The sequence below is a fragment of the Fringilla coelebs genome (assembly GCF_963513975.1).
Source record: "Fringilla coelebs genome assembly, chromosome: 8".
Lineage (NCBI taxonomy): Eukaryota > Metazoa > Chordata > Aves > Passeriformes > Fringillidae > Fringilla > Fringilla coelebs.
The window spans coordinates 13,982,014-14,008,418 of record NC_140066.1 but is presented as its reverse complement, the minus strand read 5'-3'; the positions used below and the strand labels follow the sequence as shown (position 1 = coordinate 14,008,418).

The following is a 26,405-nucleotide window of genomic DNA, read 5'->3' as shown; positions in this document are numbered from 1 at the left end:
TTATAGGAATTATGAGAAGACCTCCTCTGCAAGGGATGGCAAAAGGCCCTTGACAAATACAAAATATAGTCAGTCATTATTGAAATTTTTCCACTTGACAGCTGAAACTAGACATTTTTCTAATTGAACCTGTTGTTCAATTAAAAAAATTGAACTCTTTACCTTCTCCAGTCATCCCTTAAAGTGTAAACAATACACAATATTTGATATAACTGGCTTGATTTGTGGAGCTCTTACAAGGAAGTAAGCATTGTAACCAACATGATTTTCCTAAAGGAGTGAAGAAATAAAAGTGAAGATTTTGAGTGGTGCGCAGGATTTCTGTCTAGACTGAGCAACTTGGACCAAACTTAAATAGTTGAAAGGAAGATCAAAACCATGCATCAAAAAATCTCCCTCTCCAAATGAAATAGTAAAAATGATAATGCTAATAGGTCCAGGAAGAAATTATGAAAATATTTTGAAATGCGCTGGCTTGTAATTTAATACAAAAAAAAAATTCTTATTAGAGATAATGATCACCATTTGTATTCAGAGCAATTAGAAAGTAACATTATTTGTTGTGCTGTGCTACACCTGATTAAAAATGAAAGAGAAGTAAAGGCAAAGCCCTCCCAAGTATAACAAAGGTACTTGCCATCCAAGAAAGGAATCGAGTCTGTACTGATTGTATCTAGAGCCAATAAATCTTTTCCATCTTTGGAACCACTTCGCTTATGTTTATGCTTTCTTCTGAAGAATGACCTCCTTGCTGCTGCTGACAATGTCTTAGATGAATTGTTTTCATCTTTAGCCTCAGACATGCTGTGTCTCCTGTAGAATTCCTGATCCATCCTAGAATAAAACAGACAAAATGGCTGGTACTTAAAGTTATATTTTTAATACTTTTGACAGAATCGCAGCTGGTGATGCTGTGCCTGATGCGCCCCAGGATATTGTCATTTCTAGTTTACTATTTAGCAGCATTAAAACCAACTTGATACAGCAATATATTTAATTCAATGTATATTAAAGTATGCCATCCTTAACATGATGTATCTAAGAATAACAATCTTCCAGAAAGAACAGAAACAAGCAAGTCTTTTATACCACATCTCACTAGTCAGACTTGTAAAGGCAAATGCTGTAACTGCGCTCACTTACATATATTTACTGGGAATCTGTCCTCTTTCCAGCTTCTGAGCATTCTCATCAAGCTGCCAAGCCATCCAACAACCAAAATTTCCCTGCGGTAGAGTGTCATCCACATATAAAATGTCATCTTTCTTAAAGCTTAAATCCTGCTCCATCTCTGCCACACGGTCATAAAGTGCTCTGGAAAGGAAGACAAACAGGCTCTGCAACTGGTCTCCATCAACTCAAGGGAAGAACACACCTTTTCTGAAAAAAGTTAACATATTAGTGCCATTCTCTGCATCTCAGGAACACATGAGTGAAAAGTGAAGACTTGCTACACTAGAGTGTGTACTTGCTGTGAGGGAATAGCTGGATAAATCAGTAAATTTCAAATTAAAAAAAAAAAAGGCAAAATTTATGTCCCCCTCTCTCTCATATGATGGTCAGCATGTTATCCTAACAGCCTTATGCTGTCATTACCAGTCATGCTCAAATACCTGATGTAGAATCCATCTCCAGGAAGCTCTTTTATCTTATTGAACTCTTCTATCCTGTATTGAGTCTTTATTTTGATGTTTTCTCCAGGCTTCAACATTTCAAGATAAGCTTCCTCAGCTGTTTTATTTCGCATGTCAATGGATCCATACTGCAAAACATAAAAATAAACCTTTAGATGTGAAATTGTATTTTAACAAGCCAAAGAAGTAGTTGAGCGTGTAAAACATGCAAAATTAGTTTGTTTTTCTCACTTGCAGTTTCTATATATGCCTTGTCACTTGAAACCCAAGTACAGTTTGCACCTTAAGATGTCTAGCCAGAGACTGAGAGATTACAGTGGAAAACAAAAACTCAAGTACAAATGGCAGACAGGTACTGTGAGGGAGCACTTGAAAAGTTTTGCAAGTGTAAGCTGAGAATCATAAAATTCACACTGAAAAACAATTAGTATTTTCAGGGATAGCAAGTGGTCTGAAGGAAGTCAAACATGATTACAAAGCAAAATCTGGATACTAGAAGTTTAAAGGGAGAATCTGAGTATCTCAGTGCTCACTTGTATTTGAAAAGCTCATAAAGATGTGTGTTTTTCACCTCATCAGTCTTGACAAGTAGAAAAATAGTCTCATTTCAGATACTGAAAGCACAGTCAAAGACAATATCTGGCTTTCCCTAAACTCTCTTTAGAATTTCATAGTGGTAAGATCAATATTGTACCGTTTCACAGTATCTTTCACATCCTTGCCTTTCTCCTACATACAGCAATTGGATTCAAAGCTTCCCATTTAGATGAAGGGAGCAGGTAAGTGTTAGTAATTACAGGTAGACATATGTAAGTCCTTTCAACTTTGGGGCATCCTGTGCTATCAACAGTGATAGTACTCCAGGTTCACATCATCCGGCTCCTCATGTGCTGCAGCTAAAATTCAAGTTTGTTTTCTGACCATTCTTACCTGGATTTTGTGGCAGGAACTCCACGCTCACAGAACATTCCACACTGTGGGACAGGACAGCACTTGGCACCTCCCTCTTTATGCCATCCCAGCCACTAGTCAGTGCACTGCAGACATTTCTGAAGGGCTTACCTCAAGTATCATGTCACCCAAGACTAGTCCATCAGGTCCTTTTGCTGGGCTGTCATCATCTACATCTGAGACAAATATTCCATACAGGTTTCCACCACATATCTGGATCCCAAGATCAACTTGGGATTTTTTAACAACAACAATTCTAGGTTCAGGGGTCCTTTTGTTTGTGTCCACAGGGCCCCTTTTGAAAGAAAGAAATAACACACACACTAGAATTGAAAAACTTGCCATGCTTAAAATCAACTTGCAATTGAAGAATATATATTTATATAAATACTACTAAAAATAGGTCACCTACAGACATGAGTCTTAAACAACAAACATCACCTTTCCAACTAAACCAATCTTGCAGAAAGCTTTCTTCACTCCTTGTAGACCTCATGTTTCAGAAACAGTCTGAAAACATGTACATTTCTGTCCTGGGGTCCACTTAACTTGTCTGCTGACTTATTTCAACCAGACACAGCATTCACAGAAGTACACTTCCTTATTTAATCCCCTTCACACCCACCCTGACTATTTATTTTCCTTTAAGACAGAAGTTTGCCTCTCTACCTTAAGGAATTCCGGGGACTTGTAGTTGGAGTGGTTTGTTTGGATGGGGGTGTCATTGTCCCCTCGTCCTGCTCACTCACAGTGTCGATTACGGAATGATTGTCAGGCGTTGCAGCTCCGCTGCCTTGGGGGGTGGAATGATTACTCACAGGTTCTAAGCGAGAACTAAGACAGGGAAAAAAAACAGAAGAAAAGACCGGTGGGTTAATGCCAAATATTTTCCACTCAAAATTTTGAATTTGGCTGTAAGTCAATTTTAGAGTAACAGAGATAAAACCCAAACCCCATAACTCAAATGGGCATGCCAAAAAACATATGTTCACCATAAGTCTATGAGAAAGACGAAGCTCTGTTTTGAAGTGTGATCATGCATCAAAATAGGATGAGTAATTTCACCAAGTCATTTGCCTTCTCTAATTAATATTGGAAATTCTGATTTTGGGAAAAAAAAAAGTAAAAAATACTTCAAGTATCAAAATTTCATAATCCTAGGAAGAAGTAATCTTGGATTTTATTAGTATATTTTGGGATTATGCCCAAATAAAAGAGAAAATATATTTAGATGCATCAAGCGTGCTTCTTTTGACAATCATGCATTCACACATTACTTTTAAAGCAATCACACTTATCAGCACACGTGTGCTCCCATTTGCAAACATATTAAGTGTGCAGAAGTCAGCCACCAGCTAAATAATTGTGTGGACAGGAGAGCAGTCTTTTTCCAGGTCTAGCCAGCCTTACCTTGACCGTGAGTGATTGCCAAGCTGATACATGTGTGGGTTATACTGAGCCAGAATAGTGATGGTGTCGCACTGCTGCCCAATGATTAGTCGAGCCTGCTGCTCTGTAGCATTTCTCAAATTTATTCCATTAAACTATGGGAAAATTGCACAAACCAAAATGTCAAGTTTTCAAATGGAAACCAGCAAGCTCATTCTTTCAGTGTCCTAATTAGTGTAATGTCTAAATGCTCATTTATTCCCACTGGAGAAAACAGGAGAATGAAAATGTTGCTATACAGTGATTTCTAGGGTTTACTCCTTGGAAGGAATCATAATACTTTTCAAGTATTTTGTAACCTGACAAGGAGTTTAACAATACTTTCACTGTTAAAAGACAGATATATTCTTAGCTGTGATATGATTTGAAACAAGTTGGTTCAGATCACCAATATGAGTAAATTCAGAATCTAAAGATAAATTCAGATCTATTCAGGTTTATTTTAGTATCAGAAACACACTGTGCAACAGAAGGTGCTTTAACACGATGTTACACTTACAAAGCAGTTCTGTACTTCACAAAATGCTACTCCATGTGTTTCTCTAACACAGTAGGCAGAAACATGATTGAGCCTACATAAATAATTTTTGAACCAGGTATCTTAGCTAAGAATATGGCACAGCAAGAACAGCATGAAACTTGGTAAAAGCCAGCTGCTTGAAAATGTACTCCCCTTACCAGGCAGAGTATGGGACTGAGATTATTTTAAGTACTGAAACTAACTAGCCTAAAATCAAATTACATCTATATAAGACAAGATGCAGATATACTATCAAAAGACATTATTTTTATTATAAAGCCTGAAAATGTCACAACAATCACAATTATGGACTATTAAAATAGAGTGTACCCTTTGTTACATCTCACAGTGCACAAGGTTTCACAACGTAGTTGTTTTGGGGAAGGCAGATATGGCTGCAGTCATACAAGCTGATTTATTAAACCTTAGCAATAGGAAGCAAACAATTACCTCCAGTAACTGATCACCATATTCAAGGCCAGCTTGATGGGCAATGCTCCCACCTGTTACTTTAGAAACAAATATTCCACCATTTTCTCCGCTCACAATGGAAATCCCAAGTGGCTCAGAACCTTTCTGCACTTTAACATGACGTGGCTCTTCCATGTAGGGCCTTTTAAAAAGAAATTTAAAACTGAGTTGGAAAGAATTACACTTAAACCACCACAATACCAAAGTTACATGCAGTATTTATGCCTGTCTGAACTGTAATAATAAAACAGCTTTGAACAGTTACTTAAAAAGCCCCACTAATTGTCAACAGTCTTAAATGCATTCCTTTAACACATGCAATGTACAGTGGCAGAAGTAAGTGTACACCAGGTACATGACTGCTCAAAATATGATGGTAAATATGAATTATAAATAGAATGGTCATGAAGTTGATAGGAAAGAAGCTTCCAGATGCATATTATATGGAAGTAATTGAACCACTGTATATAATATGTCATTGTAAAACCATATTCCAGAAGGGTATGTTACAAATACAAATGCTGGGAGTCTTCATTGCCATCATGAATAGTAAGGTGGTAAACCAAAGGACAACAAAGCACAAATATAGTATTTCATATTTGTATGCTGGGAAACACAAATTAGTAATGAAAAGTAAGCAGTTGCAAACTCAAGCCATTAAGACAGCGGTTTGCATGGTAGCATTACAATTACCATGCAAATTCTCCTCAGAGCAACTATCCAAACGTAAAAAAAGCACAAAGTGCGCAATACTGCTCGAGAAGGACAACCTTAGATCAGGCCAACCTCAAACTCCTTAGTGATGAGAACCTAGGCCTAGGAGCCACAGGGATTCTCAGAAAAGACCTATTACGGAACAGATATCTGGAAAGATGTAGAAGATTTGAGAAGACAAGAACACTTAGAACAAGACAAACAGTAGCAAGACACTAGTAAGTACAACAAGAAAAAGGCTTACACAAAAGAATACCCTGATACGTTCCCCTTTCCTACCCCCATATTTGGGATGTATCCACCTGTACAAATGAGGCTGGTCCATCCATGATGTGCATAAACCAACAGTAGCCTTCTAAAAAGTCCTGGTTTTCACTATTATAAATGTAAAAATGTCTACACAGCAAGAGGCACCACCAGGCACTAACAGCTGAGCTCAGTGCAAATGAAACAGCTGGGGCACCAGGTGTGGTGTATTTTTTATTTTAATACCACTATACTGCATTTGACATGCATTAATTTGAATAAATTTTTAGTTTTCTTTCCTAGCATTTCATTATGACATATAGATGTTCTCTAAACTGTGCCAACTGCTTAAACTATTTTATTGTGCTTTTCAGAAACCAGAAGAGTTACCTGGACTTCACTTACTACCACCAAAATGAGCGAGGCTGAGGAAAGGCATTTTGGGGAAAAGTAGGATTTGGGGCTGGGGACAGAGGGAAGGGGACATTGTTTCATAACTATGCATATTGCCAGTCTTTGAAGGGATCTTTTTGGTAGCCTTCTGCAGCAGAGGCATAATAGTTTCCCAGCTTATTAATGCATATGAGATAAAAACTGTTGGCTGCTGACATGAATGCAAGTCTGGAACTCAGCCATCTTACATCACCATTAGAGCTAATGCCCTCAGTAATTGCTTACCCACGTAGTGAACTTATTACTGATGCTCACATTTTTTGCATGTAACCTAAATTAACTAAATTCTGATAACTTGCAGAAAACTGATTACTTTTTCACTCACTTACAAGTATGCAAGCAATATTATATGAAGTTTCTTCTTGTCACAAAATTTACCAAGGTGTACTTCTGCATTAAAAAATAAAACTGCATCTTTTGGAGCTTTGTGTATTGTATCTATCTGCTTTTTCATCTACCACACCCATTTTTAATTTCTTTCAGATTGGAGTAAGGAATCAAACCTATACAAACGTATCTGAGAATTCTAGTAAGAACAGAATGACAGATAACTATGCCTGTACAGCAAAGCACTAATAAAGTAAAAAAGAACGATAATATTAAAAAGGTGTTTTATTTGATAAGCAGTTTTATCAAAATCAAGTGAAGCACTTCTCTATAATATTCAGACTGCCTGCCAGAATTACTAGACACAGAGTAGAGAAAAAAAGTCCTTACTAATGAGACCTTTTAATTTTCATTTAAATTAAAATCCACAGAACAAATAGAAACATTGAAATTTTTAAAATCTATTTAATTATTAATTTTATCTGGGGAAAGACCAAGTGAATTATTTGTATTTTGTGGGAAACGGAAAGCTTATAAAACCCCCCAAAATTTAAACATTTCTTAGGATAGATTTAAGTATCTACTTTCCTCAACTGAGAATTGTTTAATAGTTTGTTTTGTTTTAAAAATCCATGCCCAAACCTTAGAATTATATTCTTTTTAGAAAATCAGTTCAGACTATGGTTTATACATAAGCACAGCAAGAGCGATGGGGCTGGAGCCTGGATGTACTTCAATAATATGATCAATATTAACAAAAATTGTTATTTCCCAGAGATCAGAACATGTATCTTGTGCTCAAAGACAAGGATACAGGCTGCCAAAACCCCAGTTTGTTCAGCTGAACACTCACATCACTAGTCATGAGAAAATGAAAAGACACTCAGAATTTGCAAGTGACAATCAGAGGAACATTTATACAAGAACAGAAGTTGAGTACATGTACTACAAGTGTCACACTGAAGAAAGAATGTAAATTCATAAAAACCTCTTTACATTTCCTTTTAAATAACAATGTCCTTTGTATACAAGACATTCTGTAATTGCTACAATAACTTAGTCACAAATTCTTCAAACAAGACAAAAGTTTCACATAACATTTTATGAACAACTTTTTATTACCACCAGAAAAGTTAAAATACAGAATATCCTCACAATATTATCATTCACATTTTTATGGTCAGTGTTTTTACATAAATTAAGCATACAAAACGGTCTTGAAGTTGACATAAACCTAATCTATTTCAACACATCAGAGCTCTTTTAAACTGCCAGAATGGCACTTAGCTGCCTTACTGGAAATAAAAGTCTGATTCAAATTTGTGTCTTACTGTTCTATGCTTTGAATTTGTGTAAACCTTTTTATATATTCAGTCTAGCCAGATCAGAATAAAATGAAAACACATGTCCAAGACTGATACTACAAGCAATGTATCCTTGAAGTATTCATTGTGAGATATAAGGTCATTAAACACAGAGCACGTGTTTTTAAGAAAGCTATCACATTAGATTCCAATTCTGCAAGCACCTACACATATGCTGAATGCTATTACTAGCAGTGGTCCAGGTTCAGCCAAAGGGATCAGTCAGAGCAGTGAAACTGCATCTGTACATGTTCTGTACTGTTTGCAGTAAAATTGCATCTGTACTGGTCTTCCACAGTTATGTGGAATGTGCTCAATTTTTCATGTTATCTGGTTATACGGAAACAAGGCACAGTGGTTGGAGCACATATTCTGCAATGCTAAGGCACTTGATATTTAGCTATCAGATGTTACTAGGTCTTAATTTTGTTTACATTTCTGGAGTACAGAACAAGGCTATCATAAAGAAGCATGTGAGGTAGTTGAACTGAAAGGGTATATTCCAATTTAAACTGCTCTTACTTGGTGTTACCATTAGTCTAACATTGAAGAAACAAAACCTTTATGAAATCACCTATTCTTAAAATCCATAAAAAGATCTCTTAAATACTTTCTAAAGAAAAAAACATTCAATAACAGGACCTGAGATGCACCTCTGCATCTCCATATTTTTAGTTTAAATTAAATGTTCACATTCCTTCAGACTAATAAACAAATGCACAGAATTTCCTCAGACACATTGGTATTATAAACAAAAAACATGGGGACCTTACCTATCTTTTCTACGTTCTCCGACAGATACAGGGCTAATGGAAATCCTAGGTAATGTAGAAAGGGAGTTCTGAGACTGGCTGCTGGTGAAGGAGGATGTTTCCAAGTTAAGAGGTGACTGGGGAGGAGTTATCAAGCTGGGACTGCTACATTCTGAGTGTGACAAGGAGCCTAGGAAGAGGCAACAGGAGTTTTAGAGTCCTGAATCTGTCATAGTTGGCAGATCTACCCAGACACAGTGAAAGACACCACACACATCTGAGACAAGAAAGAGGACTGACTGTTCACTATCTATTAGTCATGGCTTAGGAAGACCAGGTAACTCATTTCAGACAGTGCAAACCTACTGTCCTTAACTCTGTTAAACCTGTCCTATGCAAGTGCAAAAAAACTACTGCCATTTTCAACAGGAGACAAGGTTACAGACAAGCTACACCATGAGCATGTCTGAAAAACATGTTAAAGAAAAATAAAAGACAGGAAAGAAGTAAAATAAAAATCTAATATGTAGGTTTGCTTTCAAATAAAATATTTTTGTGCAGCCCTTCACTTTACATAGGAATTACATTATGTGATACCTGAAAAAGATAACAGAAGTCAAGCATGCATCCCACACAGAGAGACAGGAAAGCTCTGAAATTTCAAACAAGCTTGACATGACTTAGATTGCATCTTTACCCTGGTTGTACCCTTCCTAAGTAATCTACAGAACAAGTGCCCTGACAGTTTGCTCCCTTTGAAAAGCAACAGAAAATAAACCTCAAATTATTAATCACAAATGAAAGCTATTTTTTAGAACTTTATTGGCCCGGTTAGGAAAAGCACTGCACACAATACATTAAGGCTGCAGAACATTTGAGCAATGATGGCAGCAAAGAATTGCTGATTGCTGTCAGCAAACTCGTGATTCTACAGCAAGCACTATTGCTTGTCTTTAAACATCTCCCACTAAGCAATTCTGAATGAAGTACTGAAATATTTTCACTGCATTTCGAAGCATAATTTCCAATCAGTGACACAACAGTAAGGAAATAATATACTTAAAGAAACAAACAAACAAAAAACATATCAGCTCACTGTTAAAATTTTCAAGGCATCATTCTAGAAGAAACAACAACTAAAAACATACAGCAATGCTTATTCTTACTTCTGTCTGCATTTTTACTCAGTGTGCCAGTACTTGAGTCAACCATCAGAAAAAACAAATTTCACTGGAAAGTTTATTTTCTTTTTTAACATTTCTCTGGCAAAATGCAGATTTTGTAACCTTAATAAAATTGTCCTACTTAGACTGTGGCACAACCTGATTTAACAACTGCAAGGGCTTTGTTTTGGTTATGCTGAAAACAGTATAACTAAAATTACTTATTAAATAATTCACCTCTGTCAGAGCCCATCATGGACCTTGGATATCTTGGTGTTAAAGGGATCTTAATTCGTTCTGTTCTGTACTGCAAGTTACTTGAAGAACCTGTTTTTAAAACAAGGAAAAAAAAAGACAAAAGTAAAAGCAACTACAATTAACAAATAAAGTACATTTAGATTGTATTTCTTCAATGAGCATTAAAGATGATCAAGGCAAAAGCTTTGATGATTACCCTCATAAATGTGAATATCACAATTATAGCAAATTATATTGATTACACAGTCAGTACAAACAGAACATGATGCAGCTACCCAGTATATATGCACTGTACATTCTTGTATGAAAAAATATTTTTAGTATTTTCCTATGAAATGAAACTTTACTCCAAGCCCAAGCAAGAATGTAACATCTCTGTTCACTAACTTGGTAAAGGGTATTTAAAAGGGCACTTGGGACTTGGTAAAGGGCATTTAAAATATTTGGATTACATTCTGCTTGGATGAATACAGCATCATTGATCCTGGCTGCAAACTGTTACGCCCCTTTTTGCTGTGCTTAGAAAGCAACCATGCTCTACTTAATCTTTGCTGGAACACAGGAACACGAACACATATAAAGCCCCCAGTTATTACACAATTAAATACTTAAATAAATCTAAAATGTTAAAATGTCACTGCTATAAAGCATGCATATGTTTTGGTGTCATTAGGCTAGGCATAACAAAATATTTACATGTCAGTCAACTAAACATAAGTATACTTTATTTTCTAAGAATACAATTTACATTTGGCTATTAGTCATCATTGACTTTTTGTTCAAGGGGCTCTCTCCTTTACTTTCCTCTCCCCAGCTCATTGAACCTCAGCACTTGGCCCTGTGTCCCAACTCTCTAAGGATACTTTTAAAGAGTAACAGGCATGGAAAGGAGAGACCATTTCAAAGAGACTGTAAAGAACAGATTACCACAGCAACTTCCAGGGAATACCTTTAGTCATAAACCCACAGGAAATGAACCAAAGGATCACCAGAAGGCTTTAGGCTTTGCCAACCATGGCAATCCCATAACGTGGGTACTTAAGGAGTTTTCCATTGATAATTTTCTCCAGTATACAGGAATCACACAGAAAATAAATCAGAAAAGCTGGTTACCAAGTCTGGCACTAGATGGCAATGAATTTGAGCCATGAGATGCTCTTGTACGTGAATTTTCAGAGTAGTCATTTGAGTGTTTATGACTCAGGTCCAAACTCAGGCGACCTTGATGCTGGGAACTACGTCAAAAGAAAAGCAGAATAGGGCAACAGTTAGATCTGGGCAAAGAACCTCAGCAAACAAACTGGCTAACAAAAGATTTTGGTTAGCCCATGTACTGAATAAAATGAATGCTTCTTTCATTTCCACTTCCACACTGTCCCATCATTTTATGAATTATTAAAAGACAGAAGAAAAATAGCCTTGAAGTTCTATAAAGCAGAAGAAAGCTTTGTTTGTTTTGGCAGTGGCAAGAAAAAAAATTAGAAATCAGTTAATTAAAAAAATTAATTTATTTGTCAGTATCAGTCAGTGGGGCAGAGGAAAACCTAATCCATCAGTTACTGAAAGACATGAAAGCAACTGGCACATCATTTATATGCCACAATGGTTTTGAGACCACTGGATCAAAATAACACACAAAAGCAGCATGTTTCATTCTGCACTCTAGCAAACTACTAGAAGCAATTTTACCCTAATAAAAACAAAATTTTGGGAGACATAAATTTAAAAACACCTGGGATGCAGATGCTGGTGACATATTTGGCTGGCAACTGATGGGCAATTGCTGGTGTGAACTCTATGGCTCCAGGCAGTATAGATTGGATTTCTCATGACAGCAGTCACTGCAGGACACGGTGCTAAGCTTCTTGGTACTGTCCCTGCTTCAATGATAAAAGCATATTCTTATCAACATTATTAGCATATAAAGATTTAAAATCGACCTTAATATTTTATAATTATGTATTTTAACATTTACATGTATGATAAATAAAAATATTAGTATACAAATACATTATTAAGCACCATACAACACCTTTTTGATAATACATGCATGTTTAAAATCTTCTTTATAATTCTGTAAAGAGTCAGTAATAAAGTGGATTATATTTCCAAAAATGAAGCCATTCACAGCATATGATTTTAATATGTGCTAGTAAATAAAAGATTGTCAGTTTTCAAGTACAGAAATTTTTTAACCAGGAATAGACATTCAGAATTTAGTCATCCAACCAGCATGTAAGATTTCATTTGGCACTTGAACTGACTGCAGCTATAATTATTCTGGTTCCTCTCTTTTGTTGCCTCAAAGAGTCCCATTTCTATCGTGACTTTAAATTCTAATATTTATTTCTGAAATTTATTACTCAAGCTGCTTTTTAAAGTATATTCATCCTTCAGTACTAAACCGAAATCTAACTTAAAATTTCCTCTTAAATGAGTTGGTAGCATGGAAAACAGTAGCAAAAATTTCAAGACAGACTCATATTGTCTAATATTGACTAAAGTAGGTTTGACTTGACTCAGTTATTGTGCAAAAGTATCATGCTAAGATTAAAATTAACTATAAGGTACTTTTAATACTATTTCTACTGCAATTAAGAGAGAAAGTGAGAAAAGAGTAAAAGAAATCAAACAAGAGCAAAAGCTTCTTGGTCTGAGCTACTCTTGAGCATGTCTTTTCAACTGACTGGGGCACCATTGCTTGAAGCTGTCCAATGTTCCAGATACCCAGATTATTACCTTCATGTTCTCCAGAAAGAATAAAAGCCTCCGTAACTTCTACAACTTACAGGAGTTTGGGGCTTTACAAGAAGAGAGGATAAATTCATAAAAATCAGTATCACCTGATTGGAAATTTAATATACAACTGCTGAAAACTGAAACCTAAAACTAGACACTAAAAACTGAGCAATCTATCTAAAAACACATTTACCAAATGCTTCTTGACTATTACAAAATAACTAGTATACAATATCCTAATTACCTCCTTAAGCACTCCATTTAGTCCGTGCCAATTCAAAGTCTGCTAACATGAACTTCAATACCAAAAACTCTTCTATCAAATGAGACAAAGCTATGTTTTCTGTCCTGATTATACTGATATATATTGGGCTTCCTGTGAGACCCCTTTTCAGTATCTTCATATCTCAAACACACTCACATTTAACCTTTCACTTCGATTAAGATCACAGCCAGTTTGGGCACTCAACATCAGATACCCCAAATGTTTCCAACTGGTAGAACTTAATACATTTCACTTCCTGAATATCAGATTTTTTTCCTTGGAAGAATTTCAGAAATAAAGCAGCTAAAGCCTGGGATACCTTCATTTACTTTCAAAAATACTGAATCTTACTTTTCCTCCTAAAGGACAGGCTACACTTTGTTCTGCACTAATGTATTGAGAGCTCCTCTGCACAGAAACTGATGAAACACAAATCCTTCAGCCAGAAGTTGCTTAGCTTCCTTAGTGATTCTTAATCAGGCTTCACTTCTTTACAGTCCGAAAGCTGAGCACACCATGTTCAGACTACAACAGACCATGGAAACAGGTTTGGTGAGTCGTGTTTCTTCTGTACTTAACACAACTAATCCCCAATATTGTCCAATGTGGACAAGTGCCTTGGGGCATTCCTAGAATCAGTCTGGAGTTCTGCCACTCACCTGCTGACATGCTGCCAGGGTATAAGGCAGCAGGCACAAAGCCATCGCTGTGCCTAGCAGAACGTTTGGGAGAATATGGTGCCCATTCCTGTAGCTCTGGAGACAGATGCTCCTCACTAGCTGGAGCATATTTCTGCACCTACAAGAACACAGAAATTTGATTACAGGAAGTTAGAGATTCAAAAGAGTAAAACAGCCAAACTGTGGGACTATAAGCAACATCAAACTTTCAAGTATTGGTTCCAGAATGTGCTACCACAGTGCTTCTTAGACATTTGTCTTTCGGTGATGTCCTTCTATCCATTTTTCCTCCATCCTACTTCGTTACTATTTTTTATTATTTTGTAATCTTCTTAGGCCAATATTTGCAATTTAACTGATATCTTTTGCATCAATCAAACACCCAACATACAGTTACATTTCTCTGCTTTCACAGGACATTTCAGCTGCTATTGTCAGAAGTGTTTGCTACAGAAAATCTGGCTAAAAAGCCAGAAAGCATTTTTCTCTAAGCCTGCATTTCCAGATACATGAGGAGAAAAACCTCTCTTGAACAAGCAGTTCAACTTGTTGTTGAACAAGTTCTTCTTCACAACTTCTGTGCTGTATATAGCAAGTAGACGCTGGTGAGCTAAGAACATATATAAGAATAGCTCAGACATGGACAGTGATGCAGGAGAGCTGCAAATGCAGGGCTCAGCGCACAGCGTTCATACATTTGAAATGTACAACACAAAATATGTGACTGATGCATGAAAAAAGTAAAAAAATAATTATTGAAAATGTACTTAAAATTTTTATGATAATGGTATTTTAATTAAATGAAGAAGTACTGAGAGCACAAAGACTCAAAAAGGCAGAGGTGCCTTCTTAGAACGAGTACTTGATCATTTTCATGTCTGCACTAGTAATTGTTCCACCTACTATTCAGGAATTAAAGCACACCTAAATTTATCAACTTATCAAAGTACACAAAATTAACTGTGTATATACACATCTAAATAAAATGACAACACCCAATATGGCTACAAATTTAAATTACACTGTATTTTGCTATTACAAATACTACTTCAGGAGTGAATGCATGCTGTCTGGGCACCACTGTCACAAACAGCGTGATGTAGTTGCAACAGACAAGGGCAATTTCACCAGAAAAAAAAACTTCAGAGTGACTGATGGCCACATTTTGAGGCACAGTATCACTTGTGCTCTCCGGCCAACAACTTCAGAGTTATAATGTTCTGCCTATTTTCTGGGTAGACAGGGGAAAGTGAAGAAAAATAAAAAAGAATCACAGAACCTAGTTTTAATTTAATCCTAAAACTAAAAATTAACAAAGACATAAATTAACCTTAAAAAAGCAAAACAAAAAAAAGTCATTGTAGTTCTACTATATAATTTTCTTCTTGACCTCAAACCAACACCAACCTTGCCACCTGTAACACAGTTTGGGCAGCACATCAAAGCAATCACAATATGCCCCCATGTACCCTTTGGTCTCTTCAAGAGAATGCCAAACCACCCACTTTTGTTCCAGCTAACAAATCTCCTGTGAAGACACCTACATGTGTCCTTGACACAATTGGCAACTCTTTACTCACTATACAAACATTACTACAATTATAACCAGGGCAGTGCATATGCCCATAACAATGCACTACAATGAAGAATGAGACTATTAGTGCTAATGGATCAACTTAATATTCTATATAAAGCAAACACCCCCTACTCAAAGGCATTCAGTATCTTGATCTTCTTTTGTTGATACACACATGCTAAAATGTGAGATCACAATAAGCCCCCCTTCACTTCATGCAGTGCAGTTCTTGGGACCTTTCTCTTAGCCATAATGCTCTTCAAAGCAAATCTGCTGATTAGAGCTACAAAATTAAACTCTTATGCTTTTCAGTCATTTGTTGTGCTGGTTTTGGCAGGGACAGAGTTAATGTTCTTCATAGTAGCTACTATGGACTATGGTTTTTTCATTGTGCTGGTAACAGAGGTATGTTTTCATTTTTTGCTGAGTAGTGCTGACACAGAGGCCTAAAGCTCATCATAACTATTTTTCCCTAAAAATGTTTGGGAATGCATAAGGAATGGAAGTAGACAAAACAGAATGGAAGCAGATAAAAAAAAGGCATAAAAACCTGCCAGGTGTTCTCTTACACCAGTATTTCTGCATATATAAGGCTCTAATCCTGCACTATGTCCAATTCAGATCTGCCATCTGTATTGTTGCTAAAACTCTGAACGGGGTGGGATTACCCAGATATAAACAAGTAAAGGAAAAGAATGTGAAATTCTAAGTCATTATGATGTAATTACATTTTTAAAAAAATAGCACTTCTATAAACTTCTGGTTTTAGGTGAAAAATAATTAAAAAAAAAATCTCTATCTGCCAGCTGAGCAAATTTGAGGCAAAGGACCTGAAATAGCATTATTGATTATGTCACTTTATATAATGCATCCATCTAAATAGGTTCTTCCCAGAGCACAAAAATTTTTCTTCCATCCACTCTGTCAAAACATGGCCCACCATTTCTCAGCAGGGTTCTTTATTCTAACAAATTATATGCTGATTTCGAGCATGCATCATATTCTAATAAACAGTTCACCTTTATAGTGCAATAGGCCTAACACCTTTTGAATTTCAGATAGGATGTACAAAATTATTTTGACACATCGAAAGACTTAAAAAAACCCAACCTTATGGGTGGTGCACCTTTGTCCATTACATTGCACTGTGACCTGGACAACCAATCCAACTTAGTAAAACCTCAGAAACCCTATTTTCAGTTTTTCTAAAGCTGATGCTTTCTGTTTCTATTTGTCTTTTCATGTTGTCAAAAACATACAAGAGCCCAGATGTTCCAACAAGCAGCATTAAAACCCCAGGTATGGCAGCCAAGCAGAACACTATCTTTCTGTTTGGTGGCCACCACTGCCTGTTAAATACTGGAACTCCACATATTGGTTTTGTATTTTGTGATACTGCCAAGGGCCAACTGAGCCTGACGCCTTCTGAAGAAGACCTGAATTCTGAGGATGGGCTATGCTTCTCCTGCTCTGGTACATAACTGGGCACCCAAAACCACACTGCTAACACACTTCAAGGTTTCTAGTTTTGTGCTTCAATATTCCAAGGTTCTACCTGAAGTGCAGGACTAGGAATGGGCACAGGGGTCATTTTATGCCTCAGAGCAGGAGCCGATTTTGGCCGCGGTCTCTTGATCTCTGGCTCTTCAACTCTCTGAAAGCCAATGTCATCTTCACAGGATTTCCTTGAAGACAGGTGAGTGCAGTCAATTCCCTCCTCCCTATAATAATGCCCAGCATTCCTGCTGCGCCCCTTGAGAGTAGCAGAGTCCTGTTTAAGTGCCAAGGAAACTGGAGCTTGGGCAGTGGCTGGGCTGGTGGGTGGTGATCCCGTCGTTACTGTAGACTCTGATGCAGAGCTTGCTTGCTGTTTATGTTTAAATTTGATGGAGTCACTTCTCTTAGGAGGAGTTGGAGGAGTTGAAGCCACTTCAGCTTTTGATGGCTGAGGTGAATGGCCTGTCACCTGATTAGGGGAAAGGTAGTCCAGTTTGGGAGGAGTTGGTGGCCTTTTGAAAGTATCAGGATCAAAGACAGATTTCCTTTGTTTTGGCTTTTTATACACAGAAAACTTTTCTGTTTCTGTTGCTGAGATATTAACCATGACTTTTGGCCAGGTACCACCACTATGCTTAGTTCCATGTCCTTTGTCAAATGCTGTCTCAACCATCACACAGTCAGTTCCTGTCGGTTCATAAGGCAGCCTCCTGTTGTCCAAGTCAACAGCTCCATAGCCTTGGTCCCCATACGTCTCTGGGCTGAAGGAGCTGAGACTGTGTTCTGAATTGCTATGGCAACTGTGCACTGTGTTCCTACGAGAGTCAACTCGTAATGTGTTACTAGGGAAAGCTTTGTGATCGCAAAATGAAGTGCTGCCCTGATCGCTCTGCTCCTTCTTGCCATCCATGATGTCTGGATTGAATATGTCAGTCTGGGTTGAGCTGTTGAGTTTCAGATTTCTTTTATTTTGTGCTTGTATCTCTGATGCATGAACTCTACAGTTCGACATTTTTTCTGAATCCTTCAAATTTTCAAATATATTTTGACCACTCCAAGATGAACTCTGAGGAAAAACCTAAAACAAAAATCACAAGTGATCACCTTATTATTGTGGCTTCTGTTTATTATTGTGGATTTCTGTTTAGTATGAGTCATATCCTACCCTCCTTGATTTAGCTATACCTGAATATACACTTAGTAATATCTCACAATTCAAAGCACAGAACATCAGACGAAATGAAGCTAGCAAAATTTTTGTAACATTTTTAGAACAATTCCAAAAGGACAACTCCACATGGTAGCAAAAGTACTCAATTGAAAGTGAAGGGCCCTGCATTTTACTTCGGCCTCTGATAAGTGATGCCAATAAGATAACTCTCATTGCCCACTTCCCCTCAAACATTTCATCTTCTTTCTTTCTTAAAACCTCAAGGTCTCTAGATCTGAAATTACCATTCAAAATCCATTTAACAGGGCCAGAATAATGGGATTCTAAACTCAAAAAGCAAACCTGAAAATCAAAGCCTTGTACTTAATCTTCATGATAGCAAGAGTTCAGTTTTCTGCACAACTCCCTCCTGACTAAAAGCTAACTTTCTTTAGCCAGCAAGCAGTTTATCTTTCACATACAAAAGTGCTGCAGCTCTGAAGCAAAACCCAGGAAGCATCAAGCAATTGTGGTAGCACTAACTTCATGTAAGCAGCAAACAAATGGGAAAGACAGTAAGTTAGTCATCCTACTAGATGGCACAAGAGCCTTACTTTGGAAATAGCTGTTGAGGAAGTGTACCACCAGACAAATGCATCCAGATGGTTGTCTTTTTCCCATTTTGATATACTAATTTTCTTGCATATATTCTTCCTTGAACAACTACAATAATTCTGCATAACGTTCAAGAGAATTCTGCAAATTTAGCTTCTGCTACTCACCTTCATGAGTGACAGAGTAAGGGAATCCCTACAGTTTCGTAGCAGAGCTTCACATTCAGTAAGTGACTTATTATCTAGTGCAATGCCATTGATCTGCAGACAAAAGAAACCACAACAGACATCAGTAAACCAAAGGTAATAGGTAGGGAGGATTTAAGGTAGATGATCTCCGAGACAGAGAAAACACCAGCCTACACATGTATGTGACTGAAATCTGGTCGATGATTGCGCATTTTCAAGAGTGGAAAATGGACAACTCCTAAATCCAATCTGCTACTCCTGCAGGGACACAGGGTGACACCACTAGTTCACTACACCTTCTGTGCAGTTGTACCAGAAGCAACCACCTCCCCTTTCACAGTGCACAAACCACACTCATCCTGTGAGGCTGCAAAGGCAGCAGGGACAGACTCCCTCCCCAGAAGAGATGACAGCTGTGGCACCAACATTTAGAAGACAAGGAACCTCTCATTCAGTGAAGGGATGCCTTTTTGGAACTGACCTTTCCTAGTCAGTATAAGAATGACAGATAGATAGGTGGATAGATAGGTGGATAGACAGGTGTGTGTGTGTGTGTGTGTGTGTATGTATACGTACATATATAAAAGCCAAGTGTAAAGAATAAGCTAATGCTTCTGACAAAAATTCTCATATGAACTCAGGAAATAAGCTGCACATTATATTCATCACTCAGCATACAAAAACATTGATTTAGAATAAATATCCAGTGAATTTACAAAAAGGACTTAATATTGCAAAAGTAAAAATTGGAATGTTTGGCATCTTAAAGAGTAGCATCAATGATAACACTTCAAAATAGATAAAAATTTAAAAAGACAAATGGATTTTTAAACACTTACAGCAATTATTCTATCTCCCACAGTAAGGGAACCCTCTTTGGCAGCTGGGCTTCCAGGCACAACAGCAGCAACAAATACTCCATTTTCTAGACTGACCCCACTATCTGAAATAGATAAAGAAGAACTTGATTCTGCAATTCAAATATATTGCTCAAATGGCATGTCTGACCTGCCTGCACAGGAAAGTATGACTACCAATCTAGCCGAATTTGAATTTCTGAAAACCATTTAAAAGAAATAAGACAGGGAAAACAAGGACTTTGAATATGCCAAAAATTAATATAATCACATGAGGTAACTGGGTTTAACAGACTTATTTACGCTCCCACAAACATTCCAAACAGGCAGCCAACTAGAAACAAGTATTTCAAAAAAGAACTAACTAAAACCCACCCAAGGACAAAAAGAAAACCTGTACTTACAAGATGAAGCTATTATCAGTAACAGCATTCTTGGTTTGCTTAAAAAAAAAAAAATTAAAACTCCCCTCCAGGAGGCCATTAACATGGAAATGTGATTTAAGCAAAGGCTCAGAGAGCATGTACCGTTATGTCAAGCCTTATTTGGCTGAACAAACATGTGCCATTTACATCCATCCTTTTCAGTCATTACCTTTATGCCCAGAAACATTGATGTGAAGAGGTGTTATCACTCGCCCACCTAAAGACTTCCTTCTTCGAACCACCATATTAATAACACCTCCTCCATTTAGAACAGCTTTTATAACTTGCTTTTTATCCTTATTGGTAAGATCCACATCATTTATCTTCAGCAGCCAATCATTCACTCTGGTAGATATACAGAATTAGGTAGGTCAGTTATAAGCACACTTTGCTGGACACAGCACATGAATAATGTTCCATGAAAAGGCATGCAACAGAGCTGATCTCAATAAAATCATCCTTCATTATCTGGAGTTATCCATTCCTGAAAAAGCATTAAATAGCAGCTAAATGAAAACCAGAACTACCAGTTTGCACTTCACCAGGAAAATAATATCCTTAAATCACTAATGACTACTTCTTGTTTAAAAGCAATGCTTTGTGCTGAGAGGAGTTACTAAAAAGCTTCTTTTAACACCAATAGCAGCAGATGGTTCCCTTGCTCTACGCTCCTTTTCTCTTGCCCTCCCTCAATAACTTACCCTCATGTCTTTCCCAAAATTTAAATAAATAAAGGTTTGAGGAGATTACAATAATGGAGTAAACAGGGCACAGTGCAACAAGAGAAGATTTCAGACTCTTTTGAGTGTTGAGTGCTGAGTCAGTGTTTAATTTCTGTAATGTTTTTAGGCATTGGTTTTCTCAATGTGATTTCCCAACCAACATTAATAATATACACATGGCAAATGATAAAGAAAAAAGAACTTCAAAAAATGAAACATATGATGACAATTTCCAATATGCTCAGATTTAGTTTATTATGATAAAAAAACCAACAGGAATCTTCCAAAATCAGAGCCTACCTTAACCGACCATCAGCAATACTTCCTTTGTCTACTTTGGTAACGAAGATCCCGCAGTCTCCAGGGAGGTATGGCTCGTTCACACCTTCTGCCACATCAAAACCAAGTGCTTTCAAGTCCATATCATCCTAGTAAATATTAATAACAAGTGATTCCACTGCGCTGGCAAACACTGTCTGTTACCAGGAAGCATTACTGCAAGTTTGTACTATGTACTTCTATTTACAGGGTTCCTGCATCAGGTAAGTTTTTATTTTTTCATATGTAAATATATAAACTCCCATTTCCATTAGTCTTCTGGCATTAGAATGATCCTTCTCTCTCAGATTAAGGCTTAAATAATACAAATGGGGAACTTCACCAAAGAGTAACAGAAAAGCAGCTGAGCATGTGAAAAAGCCCATTCAGACTCATATAACCTGTTATAAGGTACAATACTGGTTGTATAGTAAGAAAACAAGGACATGTTTCCTAAGAATGGGAGAAAAAACAGCTGGCAAGGTAAGGAAACAGCATTGTGTGTTAATGGTGAACTCAGGCAGACCTCTGCTGTGGTATGACTAGAGACCAGAAATAAACAAGAAAAATAGCTCTAACATTATGGGGGACCATTTCTAAATACAGATTTAGAGGTGATATTCTACCAAGCCTGATGCAAACTAGATAATTCTTGATGTGAAAAACTACAAAAATCTTTAAGAGATTGGTGATTGACCAAAACAGGGGAATTTTAATGTAGTGCTTGCTTTGGTAAATAATAAGGAAAAAACTGATTCAAGAAACAGTACATTGGTATCAACTGACCACAAACTCAATTATTATTGCTATTTTCACTATTAAATAATACACTTCTAAAAAGTAGTGAACTCTACTTGAAGCTGTCTACTGGATCAACCATCTCAGCATAATGAAGCGTGATGGTACTTTAAGTTTAAAATGTAACATGAAAAAATAAGTAGAATCTAAAGCAGATGTGTAAGTACGGTTAACCATGCCGTTTACCCCTCAGAATCACAAGAGTATAACGTCTTCAGGGAGTACAAAAGGCGCCTGATAAAAGCTGAAGATAAAGCATGCAAAAAGACCAAGATTACCAGAAAATAAATTGAGCTAAAGCTGAAAAAAAAAATTAAAATCCTTATGATTCTTCCCAGTGTCCTATGTAAGACAAAAATTTCATAGAGAAGAACATGAGGCTGCCATAAAATAAGGATCAAGTAGAGATCACAGTATCATTACACAGCATCAGAGCTGAAAAGTATTATTTCTCTCAGTTTTGAGCTTAGTGATTATGCATAACACAAGTTTAATAAGACATGTGAAGTTTCAGCAAAAATAAAACTACCGAAATGTCTTAAACTCTATAGTCTTGACCCTGGAATTCAAATGCTGGTAGGTCAGCAAAGTTTTTTTCCCTATATTTGATCAAGGTTGGCACAGTACTATTACTATAATCTGATAGCTGCAAATGTAATCCCTATGTTTCAAAAAGGGAAACACATTCAAATGACAAAGAGCACATATTTGATCTCAGTGATGCAAACATGTAGAGCAATCTTTGAAGTAAAGAATAACTAAATAACTGCACATGAATGAAAAATTCATCACACTGCAATGTTGTTTAGCACAGGCACATCATATGCTAGACTCACTAATTAATTTAACAGATAATGGAACAGCAAAATTACTAGCTATCAGTTAAAACAGAGGAGATAGCAAGGAAATAACCTGATGGAGCTGATCAGAAGAGCTGAAACAGGTTGGTCAAAGGGGAATTATTATTCCAGAAAGAATTAACAGATGGTGATTCTGATGGATCAACATCAGTACTCAGTTCATCTTATCTTTTCAATATGTATTTCAAAATATAAAAATATTAAATGATATTTTTTGTGTCAAAAAAGAAACATACTAGTGATTTTGTAGGGATGCACTGTCAGAACACAGACAGATTGGATAAGCATAAGAAAAGATGACCCCAGAATACTGCAGTAGAATAAAAGAGATTTAATTTGAAAGAATTTAATCACTCAAGTTTGTGATTCAGGAATGAGAAAAAAATTCTGCTATATACAGAAGCTGTTATAAATTAATCACAATCTGGAAGACTACCTGTGTATTTTATGTGCCCGAAAAAGTTACCATTAACAATGGGATGCACCAACCAAACATTTCACAAAGGAGAGCATACAAGAATTACATACATTTCAGCGAATTAAAAATTTTAGACTACAATGAAAAAAAAAGTGAAATTATATGGAGCAAAATACTACTAGGATAATAAGAAGTAGAGGTTATCTGGATTGCTAAACTTAAGAACCTTACTTAATATGCCAAAATAGACAAGATATTTAATTTCCTCTACAGACAAGCAAGAGATTAGCATCTCCTTTCATCCCAGATTTTTAAACTAAACAGTAATATTGCCCTAAAATACATGGTCACCACAAATAAGTACTTTTAATACTTTAAAATTTCTAATCAGCAGATCTGAGCAAAAGTAGGATAAATAGCTTAATGTAAAACATTAACTATTTTATGCATAGATGTAAAAGGGTGTTGGCAGTAAAAGATTGGCCTCTAATATCACCGTTTCCTTCATATTTTAAATTTTGGCTGCCTTAGCAATGCCATGTCTGAAGTGAATCACAAACTTAAAGACCACTATACTACATTATATGGACCTGGGTACCCTGCAACTTTAGATGGGGGAACTATTTTTATTTATAATGCATATGAACAAAATTATAAAGCTTGTATATAACAGCTTGGTTTTATCAACTACTTTCATGTAGCTGTAACTGCACTTGCTGCCTCCATGTGCACCTACACGGTTTTTTGTCAAACAATATAGAATTAAAATGACCAAAATCATATTTTTAATCTTATCTAGCATTTAAAGACTATAACTGGCTTCAGAGCTATCCAATACGCAAGACAATGCAGTGTATGATTTTACTTACTCTGTCCTTTTCAAATTCTACTACTTCTGTTTCCCATTCCAGAGAATCTGTATCTATGGCTGAGTCATGGGAACTATGGGCCATCAGTTGACGAAATCTGGCCTCCTTTTCCAATTGATTTTCCATCTTTTCCCTAGGCAAAGAAAATTATTACTTGCAGACAAAGACAACCCCCTTTTAAATAAAGTGGAAAATAATGGTAAGATTGTGATGGATATTATATTTGGTTTTCTAAATCAAAAATCCAAGCTGTCAAAAATTTCCTTTGGTTTCTGTCTTTGCAATATTCTTGGTCTGCTGTCAAACTGACTTTCCATTTCCATATATTGTCTTAACATAGTCACGTAAAAATATTGCAAAAGATGGAAGACTAAGTACCCAAGTAGGTTTCTCACATCTTCCAAAATGCATTTAAATTTACCCTCAGATGAGATTCATCAGTATGTAGGGCATGTTAAATACCAATGGCAAAACCTCTCCCATAAGCAAGTGAGTAAACAGTTGAGAGGAACTAAGCTGCAGTTAACAGGACTTCAGTGAAAGGATCCCAATATTACTTAAGTGTATCTCCACAGCACAAAGCTTACACTATGAGTCTCATTAATAAGATCAACCAGATACTGTCCGGCATAATAATTTCCATGACAACTAAAAATACAGGCAATGCTTCCACACACAACAACATGAATGCCTGCTGCCTACAGCTGCAAAAACATATGGGTCTCTTACACAACACAGCTAACAAAAAAAAGTTTTCATCATCAACTTTCATGCAGTTTGGTAATTTCTCTAACATACTTCAGCTCCTTCAGTTCGCGAACAGCATCGTTTTTCTGCTTTCTCATGTCATCCAGGTTGCGAAGAGCTTCAGCCAAGTCACTCACAGCTCGGTCTCTCTCCCTCCTTAAGTTGTCACACAAAGTTCTTCAAAAGAAAAAGGTTTCAATCTAGTTACTTAAAACCCTATTAAAGTAAACTGGTTTTACCACATTGTATAGTTAATGTAAAATTTCAAACAGCAGTTTCAAAAGGTTTCTATCTGCAAAATAAAAAAAAGGATAAGGAAGAAAAAAATGACATACGGTAGGTCTTAATTCTTCATCCCTTTCAGAATCTCATTGGTACTTATCTTCTTTAAACTAGCAGAAAAATCCCTTATTTAAGTATTTTTCTTAGTTCCTTAGAGATATTTAGTAGCAAATACGTTGGACATTTTTTGTGCATGTCCCCACAGGCAAAGAATTATGTGCAGGACTAGAGCTACAGCAGGATTATTAGTATAGCATGCCTAAAAGATTGCACGATTGGCTGTTCCTACACAGCAGTGCTGTTAGACTTAAGGGTATTGACCAGAGACATTTTGGTTATGAAAGCACAGAAAATGACAAAGATCTTGTAAGGTGCCCTCAACATTTTTTAAAAAATCACCATGTGAAAGCTAATGCAGAGGAAGTGCTGGCAAAATCCAGCCATCCTAGAACTGCATCAACTATGCACCAGGTGTTACAGAGATCACTCAGGTATCATCTAGCAGTTGTTTACCGTATGCTTTCCCTTTCTGCAACAATCTTATCCCGCTCTTGAAAGGCCCAATCCCTCCTACACTTGGCTACTTCTGCTTCCTGGACAGCTTCCTTTAGTTCTTGTGACATTGCCTCATATTGCTTCCGAAGCATTTCAATTTCTTTGTTTGCTCTTTCTATGTCTAGGGTAGCAGAATCTTGTATCTAGGAATTAAGAAACACAGATAAGTATTTTAGGCACAATTTTTAGATACATATGCACAAACAGCTTTTGCTATCTGTATGTTGCTGGATGTGTTAAATTCTTACGATTTAATGAAAAATATTCATTTATTTCAGCAACAACTTCGGGAGGGTTGAGAGCAAAGATAAAACCTGCTGTAATGCAATTCATCCAGTAGCACACAAATTTGTACAACTACGTGAATAAGAACCCTCACTTGAAAATAACATCAGTGAACGTGTCATATTTCAGAGATGACATTCTGTGCTTCAATCTTGTTCTGCTTAGCAGACAGGAAAAACCTTCAAGTACACTTAGAAATAAGCTACACTACCATATGCAACTGCATATAGTATATATATAGTATAGATAGACAACAC

The 26,405-nt window shown here is 36.7% G+C and overlaps 1 protein-coding gene across 3 annotated transcripts in view; it reads right to left on the bottom strand.

The window, feature by feature from the left end:
- Nucleotides 1-26,405, bottom strand: part of DLG5 (discs large MAGUK scaffold protein 5) — a 95,519-nt gene that overhangs the window by 7,617 nt on the left and 61,497 nt on the right. For 2 of the 3 annotated variants that reach the window (XM_084210861.1, XM_084210863.1), the window contains exons 9-28: nucleotides 25,822-26,006; nucleotides 25,078-25,203; nucleotides 24,280-24,412; nucleotides 21,317-21,444; nucleotides 20,464-20,639; nucleotides 19,852-19,955; nucleotides 18,992-19,084; nucleotides 17,118-18,137; nucleotides 13,966-14,104; nucleotides 12,035-12,182; nucleotides 11,416-11,537; nucleotides 10,282-10,371; nucleotides 8,903-9,071; nucleotides 5,005-5,167; nucleotides 3,996-4,129; nucleotides 3,255-3,419; nucleotides 2,697-2,880; nucleotides 1,614-1,762; nucleotides 1,144-1,314; nucleotides 638-834 (exon numbers count right to left, since the gene is read on the bottom strand). In XM_084210861.1, the coding sequence (XP_084066987.1) occupies nucleotides 638-834; nucleotides 1,144-1,314; nucleotides 1,614-1,762; nucleotides 2,697-2,880; nucleotides 3,255-3,419; nucleotides 3,996-4,129; nucleotides 5,005-5,167; nucleotides 8,903-9,071; nucleotides 10,282-10,371; nucleotides 11,416-11,537; nucleotides 12,035-12,182; nucleotides 13,966-14,104; nucleotides 17,118-18,137; nucleotides 18,992-19,084; nucleotides 19,852-19,955; nucleotides 20,464-20,639; nucleotides 21,317-21,444; nucleotides 24,280-24,412; nucleotides 25,078-25,203; nucleotides 25,822-26,006 (3,796 nt within the window). The remainder of the gene's footprint in view (nucleotides 1-637; nucleotides 835-1,143; nucleotides 1,315-1,613; nucleotides 1,763-2,696; nucleotides 2,881-3,254; nucleotides 3,420-3,995; nucleotides 4,130-5,004; nucleotides 5,168-8,902; nucleotides 9,072-10,281; nucleotides 10,372-11,415; nucleotides 11,538-12,034; nucleotides 12,183-13,965; nucleotides 14,105-17,117; nucleotides 18,138-18,991; nucleotides 19,085-19,851; nucleotides 19,956-20,463; nucleotides 20,640-21,316; nucleotides 21,445-24,279; nucleotides 24,413-25,077; nucleotides 25,204-25,821; nucleotides 26,007-26,405) is intronic. The other variant, XM_084210862.1, reaches the window with a different exon arrangement.